This window comes from Miscanthus floridulus, chromosome 1 (assembly GCF_019320115.1).
Source record: "Miscanthus floridulus cultivar M001 chromosome 1, ASM1932011v1, whole genome shotgun sequence".
NCBI lineage: Eukaryota > Viridiplantae > Streptophyta > Magnoliopsida > Poales > Poaceae > Miscanthus > Miscanthus floridulus.
Genome location: NC_089580.1, coordinates 67,934,370 through 67,943,219, shown reverse-complemented (window position 1 = coordinate 67,943,219; position 8,850 = coordinate 67,934,370). Strand labels below are relative to the sequence as shown.

Below are 8,850 nucleotides of genomic sequence, written 5' to 3'. Positions count from 1 at the left end.
TCCCGGTTGGTGGCTCCAACCGGGACTAAAGGTCCCTGCCACATCTGTCTGGCGCAGTAGCCGTTGGGCAGGGACCTTTAGTCCCGGTTGGAGCCTCCAACCGGGACTAAAGGTATTTCTAGTCCCGGGGGCAAAAAATTCCGGGACTAGAGCCCATTTTGGTCGAGGATCAAAGGTCTGTTCTCTACTAGTTACAAGAACTTAGGTGATGTTTAACGAAGCTTTTTTTATTTAGTCTCGCTAACACCTTCAAATATTTACGTGAAAATATGATTGGCATGACAAAAAAATAAAACTATGTATGGTATTGCATATAGTAGAATAATCTAGCAAGACAAAAAATACAAATAATAAATAAATAAAACTACGAAGATGTGGTATTGCATATATTAAAATAATCTTGCGTATATTATATGTAATAATGTTAAAATATGTCTGCCGCTAGACTTGCCGGTTTACTTTAGATAGACATGTGATTACGGTTCAAATATACAGTCTGAGTAGAATCAAGTAACTCAGTTGGCAAGTCCTAATTTCTAGATGTGTATAAACTTGCTCTAGTTCTCTTCTGATTTGCAGTTCCAGTGGCCATCCAGTGATATGCCTCTAAAGGACATGTACTTGGTTGAAATTTATTTTCTGACTTAAAAAATATGCCAATGGCTACCACCTTCTCTTCAGGCTTCTTAGACTCGAGCGTGATGCTCCATATTAGTTTTTGTTCAGTTGGGTTACATAATCACCAAATGACATATATAGAGAAAAAACACATCTAGAAATTAGGATCTATATAGACTCGAGGGTGATGATCCATATTAGTTTTTAGTTTTTGTTCGGTTGGCCTTGTTCTACAGCACTACTTTAGCAGTACTTTTCAGCGAATGAACATTGTTTTTCTCTCACAACAAATCAACATAAGTATCAGCCCGCTCGCCTCTCTTCTCCGTGCGCCTCCACCAACCAATAAGCAAGCCAAGGGCGGCGAGCCTTATAATTTTTTTGATTTATTTAACGTGTTGGGTTAAACCTAATTAATAAATTCAATAAAAAATAGATATTTTATTACTATTTGTACGAGAGTCATACAATAAACATGTGTCCCGTTGCAACGCACGGGCATTTTTGCTAATATATATCATAGAAAAGCAACAACAATGAGACGGATCCCTTAGATGGGTGTTTATAATTAAAGTTTAGTTTATTTCTTCTTCCAAAACAAGAAGCCCATCATGCTTTTCTGAAGGGGCCCATGCTTCCCAGGCCTGTTCTGAAACAAGAAGGCCATCAAGTCATCATGTTCTTCTGAAGGGGCTCATGCTTCTCAAGCTGTTCTGAAACAAGAAGCCCATCATGATCTTCTCAACCGGCCCATAGGACTGTTCGGCGGCTTTTCGCTAGCACTGTGGCTGCTTTTGTCCACTGTAGCAACTAGCGCGGCGCCCGAACATGTGGCATGTGGGTGGGTTACGGCCTTGCGCGGCGCCGCCACGAATTGCTGATTCGCCACAAAACCAGCCGGTTCAAACGGCTCGCAGTGGCTCAATTGCACGGCCGCTGTTTCTTCGTTTTCCTGTTCGCCCGGGCAATCGGTCCGTTTTCTTTTGGTCTACTAGCGTCGCGGCAGCCAACCCCTGCAAGCTTGCCACACTGCCAGCCTGCAGCGTGCGCGTGTTGGATTAGCTCTGCATGCATATGCTTCGCGAGGTCGTATGTCGTATCACATGTTCGGCTCGAATATGTACGCGCTAGCTACTAGCACTACACATGGCAGCTCTGCGTGCATGTGCCCCGTGACCATAAAAAAGCTGGTCTGTTGGACTTGCTGGATGGACCATGACGCGCGCCAGCTTTCCAAACTAAGCTCGATCCGTCACGTCGAGCACAAGAGTCGCCACGCCGGTAGCAGGCCGGCCGGCGACATGCACGGGTGTGCTGGCCGGCGGCAACAAACCTACGTATATATGTAGCAGCCCTGACCCCTGATACCACCAACGCGGCTTCGCCCGCCGGCGCTTTCCTCTGTTTGCAACTTTCCCTTTGTCAAACCAAACAGTTGCCCTCGTGCCCCGGAACGGCGCCGGCGCGGCCCAAAAAAGCTAGCGGCTGCTGCCGCCGCTTTGAGCGCCAACTTTAACGGCCCCATTGCTTCATTGTTAGTGCCGGCCGGCAGCGCGCGTCTGCGGATCGGAAACGGATGCCGCACTCGCGGCCTCGGCAGTTGGCACAGCTACGATTATTTCATGCTGTGTATGTACAATACAGCAAGCAAATTAAACATGGCCGGGCGCCCAGGCTCGGAAGGTCTCAGCACTCAGCAGGATGTATCCAGCCCGTGTATGCCGTGGGCCTGCTGTTGGTGCAGACACCAGAGGGGCGCAAAGAGACGATGGCAATGCAAGAAACACACAGAGCTTCAAAAGAGCAAGAGGTAGCGGTGATCGATGCTAATAATACCGACTGCTACCCAACTGGAGGCTTCACTGCATCTGCATGCTCTTGCAAAGTTGCAAGTACAGGGATGGAGGGGGGCGCGTTTGAATTCCAACATCGTCTAGTAGCTCTTACAGCAGCACGCAAGCAAACAATAAGCAAGGGAGCAAAGAGCCGAATAAAGACCGGCGGTCTTTGGGCAGCAGGAGGATTCCAGACGGTGGCTGCCCTGGCCTGGCCTCCCTTTACTCGACAGGGGGCGAAGAACCAAGACAAAGAATAAAAGAAGAGGAGAAAAAGACACAGTAAAGAGCAGGGATAAAGATACACGACTGTTAGCCTGCCCTGGTACGTGCTAGCTAGCTAGACTGATAGAGCATTTCCAAGAGACTCTCCATATCTTTCCTAATTACTAGGAATAAAGATTTTGGTGAAAAACTAACCTCCAACGGTTTTTCTAAATGGTCATCCAAATATAGCCATCTTCTATTCGGATTTTTCGCTAGTCAAAAATAGAAGACGAGAATGACTCTCTAGAGTGCGCATGAGATATAGAAAAAACTGTTGGAGACTGAAAAGATATAGAAAACGATTTTTATGTAAATGGCTCTCCAAATGATGATTTAAAGAATGAGATTTAGAAAGGCTCTTGGAGATGCTAAGCATCAGCAGCAGGCAGCTGTGCAGCAGCTAAAACAGTGGGGAAAGAAAAGACAAGGATGGGGGCCCGGAAAAGGAGCCCATCTCTTCGTCTAATTAATCTACCATATAACCAACGCAAAAACATAGATATATATTAATTAGCTAGAGAACGAAGGATACACCTAGCCATCAAGTGATCAGCTCGATCGATCGACTAGCAGGTTTACACAGCCGAGATATACGTACGTACGTGATTGGAACGTTTAACCAAGCTAATTTAAGAGGTCACTAAGCACTAGATATATAGCTTCATAGTTCATAGAGCCACTTGTTAAAAGGAGATTCTCGATCGGAAGCTAGGTAACAGTAGCAACTTGCTACTCTAAGCTTGAGTAGGAGTAATTATATTAGTATGGAGCAACCCCCATGTTGGCTGCCGCCGCGTAGAGCCCTTCCTTTAGAAGCCCGTCCTTTCTGATCTGGTGATCCTGGTAAAGCCAAAAGCATCGAAATTTGGTTTAGTTTAAATCATTTTAACCATGATTTGTTGGGAGCATGATATGATAATGCTTAAATGTACTTAGTAGTATACATTTTGCATGTTATCATGCCTTTTTTGTTTGAGCTAACTGCTCCTATAGTCTTAATTATATATAAGAGAGTCACACAAGAATATATCTGCAATCTGGCATGTGCTATATATATTTATTGTGGTTATGCATGAAAAATGTTTTTTTTCCAGGCATGTAACAGTTTCGATGTACTGGAACAAGATCAGAATTCCAAAGATTTCCAATGCTAATCTAATAGGCAGATCGAGATTTGACCAACAATACTTGACAGAATCAAAAGACAAGTAACAAGTAGAAAATTTTGAGTATACATTATACATTTGTATAATATATACCAAATAATAATGGAAGGATGGGGTTCCATTATTACAAGTCGCCCAATATGATCATCTTGTCTTTTGTTTGAGTAATCCAAGAGTTTTTTCTAGTGAGAGAATGCAAAAAAAAAAAATTGAACTACATTGTTATGTTAATATAATCATGTAGGTTGGCATTATGAAAACAACCTATATTTCTCTCTTTTCATTGCAGATATTTTCATAATATATATGTTCATAATATATAGTATAAGAGAGTCATACAAGAATATAAATGCAATCTGGCATGTACTATATATGTTTATTGTGGTTATGCATGAAAAATGTGTTTTTCTTGCATGTCTCAATTTCGATGTACTGGAACAAAATCAGAATTCCAAAGATTTCCAATGCTATTCTAATAGGCAGAGATTTGATCAACACTTGACAGAACCAAAGGACATGTAACAAGTAAAAAAAATTGAGTAATCCAAGAGATGTATTCATATATACAATACCAATTATGTTAATATATAATCATATAAATTAGTGTAAGACAACATATATTTCTCTCTTTTTATTGTAAATACTTTCATAATATAATAAATTTACTAGTAGAAATTGTTGATGGAACATAAATTTCTATAAAATATCAGTCAATGTCACAACCAAGAGAAGTAAAACATTTTAGCAGAAAATCCATCTTATCTTCTATAAAAGTATTGGAGATTACCTCAACCTCACCCTTTGTTTTTGCAAGGAAAATCACGGACACATTAACAAATACATTTAATTTGTTTTTTTTTCACTTTTGAACCTTGCTATTGAACTAAAAGGGGTGACGATATTAGCTATAGTTATTTGACACATTTGACTTTATAACGGTATTTGGTGCATATGCACGACCACTACTATCTTTTAAAATCCTCCAAAAAAATATTTTGCAAGTATTTCACATAAAACTCTACCAATATATATATATATATATATATATATATATACTGCATGTCTCCAAACTACCCTTTCCGTAAATCATTCTGGCTTTTGTAGGTGCAAATCTTTGCTAGGTACCTAGATATACATTATGTCTAGATACATAGTAAAAACTTATACGTAGAAAAGCCAAGACGACTTACAATTTCGAGTGGAGGAAATAAAAGATATAAAAAGATATTTATGTTTGTAATTTTTAAGTTTTGACCAAATCTTGTCCCAAATGAAAAAAAAATGTGATGGAGGAAATATAACAGTACATTGACAAGGTTTTGACGGATTCATCACCTGAGGTAGCAGGCTTGTCTTCTTGAGCCCCTGGTGATCCGGCATGAGTCCAAAGTGGATGTGTGGAAAGTGCGCCCACTGCAGCAACAACCAAAACCACCACGCCAAACATGGATTTAGAAAGGAGGGGGGAAATGCATGGAGCTTATCATGCGGTTTTGGAAGTTCGGGAAACCCTAGCAACGAACAGTACAGGCACGAACAAAACCCTAGAGTGCGAGTGGATCACACCAGCAGAAATCATGCATAAGAAAGAACCGAAGGAGAAAGATCTAAGCGAGGCGATAGAGGAGGGGAAGAAACCACAGACGTTCTTGGCCGCCGCGCTGAAGGCCTCCCTGTGCGAGATGTCGGGATTGCCAGCCTTGATGCGTTGGATTTCGTCCCTGCAATCGCATTCCCCGTCCCCGAGGGAGAGCCAGCAGAAAAAGAAATAGAAAAGGGAGACGTCAGATCGATGCATATGATCAGTACTCCTATTCAGCAGCTAGCTCAGCAACACGACACTAGTATGATTTGCCATCACCGATGTATCATTTGCCATGCCTTATGTAACGAATACTGCTCGCTACTACTAGATCTTTCATCCCTTCCTGAGAGAGAGAGAGAGAGAGAGAGAGAGAGAGAGAGTGGAGAGAACGACTGAACGAGAGCAAAAACTATCAGGGTCTCTCTCTCTTCCTTCTGCAAAAGTTCTTGCCTCTGTACCCGGACCGGGCCCGGGCCGGCCGGCCGGCCGGCTGCTGCCAACGAGGCGGCATGCATTGCCGTGACCGATGAGAGAACCACACCGGCCTTATACACTGTAACGCACAGCATGAAAAATGTAGTAGCTAGCATATTATACTGGCACTCACTTGATGAAGCGGTTGTACGCCGACGGCACGCGCTGCCTCTTCTCCGGAGCTGCAGAGACAGAGAGACACGAGGCACACAAAAACCTGTTAGACACACAGTCATGCCGCGCCCATGAAACACGGCCAGCAGTGCTCACTGCTCGGCATGCAGCACACAGCATGTACGCAGGAACTCGGCGCATGGACTGAGGTGCACTCTGGTAGCACACCGTAACAGCGTCCACTGCCCGGTTCTCACAGTGAAAAGAGCTCGAGAACGAAACAAAGATGTGCGCCGCTCGCTCGCTCTCGGACGGTAGATTGAAAGCGAGCCAGCCAGCCAGCGGTGTGGGCGACTGGGCGTTGCACTTATTGATGCGACATGTACAACACCTAGCTAGGCGCATGTGTCTCTAGCTCGCCCATCTGTACGTGTGCTCACTGATCTAGTCAGCCAGAGCGAGCATGGAGCTAGAAGATGAGTATTCTTGAGTTAAACTGAACTGCATGTTTCACCTAGCTTCCTCAAGGCCAGGCTCAGGCTGATCGTATGATCGATCTCAAGAACGAAACCGAGCAAAACTTGGACACTCCGAGATAGCGAAGAAGAAATAGCAAATTAATAGAACACTTGGCGACGTGCGTGGAATGGCTATTAGGTGGACTCACGTCTGTTGATGACGGGGTTAGTGCGCGGCGACGGTTCTTTGGCCCCTTTACCCGCTGCAAGCGATGGGTGCGGGGGCGGCGCGGCAGCGTTCCTGCCGCTGGGGATCAGGCCGCCGAGGCCGTGCTGCTCCAGCAACTGCAGGCTCGGGTTCGCGGCGCTGGATATCTCGTCCTGCATGCGTGCGCGCGGACACAAGATTATTAGGCATGCAATATATGACATCTCGGAGCGAGCTAGCTCCGGCAAACTTTGAAGCACGCAACGACGTGTCTCCGGCCGGCCTGCCGGATCTCCACGCGCGTACCAGCAGGAGGGATTGGTGGTGAGGGTTGGGCGCGAGGTTGAGCGACTGGGGGAAGTGGAACTGCCCGTTGTTGAGCGAGGTGGCCGGCGCCAGCGCCGTGGTGATGGTGGTGATAGTACTGGTGACAGCAGCTGGTGGTGGGGCGGCCGCCGTGGCTGTGTTCGCCGGCGTTCCCGGGAAGAGAAGGCCCCTCATGTTGATGGTGAGCAAGCTGCTGCAGTGGCCGCATCGTACCGTCACCGTCTTGAACAAGCTGCTCGTAGGCACGCTCACCTGCACCAAGGCACACCTTGAAGCTTGTAAAATCTTTTTGAGATTTAAACAACATGGACAGCTGCATGTATGTATACATATAGAGAGAGATATCGAGAGCAGGGATTCGATCACGGACGACGAGGACGGTGTCGCAGAAGTGGCAGTGCACGTAGCAGAGCTGCTCGGAGGCCGGTGCGGCCGCGGCTACCGGCGTGAGCTGGTGCAGCGGCGGGAGGTTCTCCACCAGGAGAGGAGGCGGCAGCTGCGGGGACGGCGGGAACACCGTGGCCGCGGAGGCAGCGGAGGACGACGAGGACGAGGACGACATGCCGACCGTAGCGACAGCGAACCACCGGTCGATCAATGGATCGCTGCTTTCTTCAGGTACGTGCGTGGTGCAAGCAACAGCAGAGCACGCGAAACAACACTGCAACAGGGATGGCTGCTGGCTTCTTGCCCCGATTTGACGCGGCAACGAACCAACCGAGCTGAGAGGTGGTGGTGTACGTGAGTGGAAAGGCGGCAGCGCGATTGCTGCCGGGCTACCTGATTGATGGATGGATAGATAGTTTAGTAGTATATCTCTCTCATCTTCCTCATCACCACCCTCTCTTTCTCCCTCTCCTCTTTGCCTGTGTGATCTGATGGGTGTGTGATTTGATGGTTTGGAGTGACTGATGTGTGATGTAATGGAACCTAGTATGTATTGGATCTGTTGTTGCTGCCGCTGCGATTTGGCAACTAGAGGGAGAGAGAAAAGAAGAGGGGGGAGAAGACGAGAGGCGAGAGTGCCTTGGACCCTTGGTTGGTGAGGAGAGAGATATAGGCAGAGCGGCGCAGCGCAGCGTGCGAGGGCGGGGGTGTTTTAGGGAGTTCTCTGGTCAACAATGAGGGAGGGACAGTGGCAGTGGCAGCAGCAGCAGCTAGTCTGCCTAGGTAGTAGGGAGCTAGACGACGGGGGTTGTGGGGCGTTTTTCTCTCGCTTCTGCCATGCCATGCCATGAGAAGTCGAGTGTCGTCGAGCACCAGCCACCAGGCTCTAGAGGAAGATGGCAACGACAAAGAGGAGTTATTTTCATGTGCTAGTATACCGCCATATGTCTCATGTGCATGCACGTGTACTGCTGTTTTCTGGTTTACTGTGACTGAGATTGTATTAGAATGTACGGCTGGGGCACTGCCTTAATTTTTAGGAGAACAGAATGAGGATTTTTACGGATGGTAGAAGAGCTTTCCGGTTGGTTTACCGATCAAGTAATTTTGCATAGGTTGGTTGGGTCAAATTAAACCAGTTAATGAAAGGCTTGGCACTCACATCAATACAGGTATACATAAGAGCAACTCCAAGGACATCTTTAGGTTCTATTTGGCACAGCTCCCACAACCGCGCGCATCTAGGCTGCACTAAACAGTTTTTTTTTTACTAAGAAGTGATTTTATGATGATTCTGTGAAGTGATTCTATGCAATGAACTAGGGGTCCGAGGGTTGAAAAAGTTGCTTCATTCACATGATTCACTCCACGCACAGAGTCATTGTATGCATAAACTTTATCCTAAAGAATC

At 46.2% G+C, this 8,850-nt stretch overlaps 1 protein-coding gene across 1 annotated transcript; it reads right to left on the bottom strand.

Annotated features, from left to right (window-relative positions):
- Positions 1-3,208: 3,208 nt before the first annotated feature.
- On the bottom strand, positions 3,209-8,076 carry LOC136486317 (protein YABBY 3-like). Its single transcript, XM_066483188.1, has 7 exons — positions 7,423-8,076; positions 7,032-7,304; positions 6,727-6,898; positions 6,079-6,127; positions 5,532-5,607; positions 5,222-5,299; positions 3,209-3,560 (listed from the first exon to the last, which is right to left on the bottom strand). The coding sequence occupies exons 1-7, from the start codon at positions 7,612-7,614 to the stop codon at positions 3,480-3,482; spliced, it is 921 nt and encodes a 306-aa protein (XP_066339285.1). The 5' UTR covers positions 7,615-8,076; the 3' UTR covers positions 3,209-3,479.
- Between the last annotated feature and the right edge of the window lie 774 nt (positions 8,077-8,850).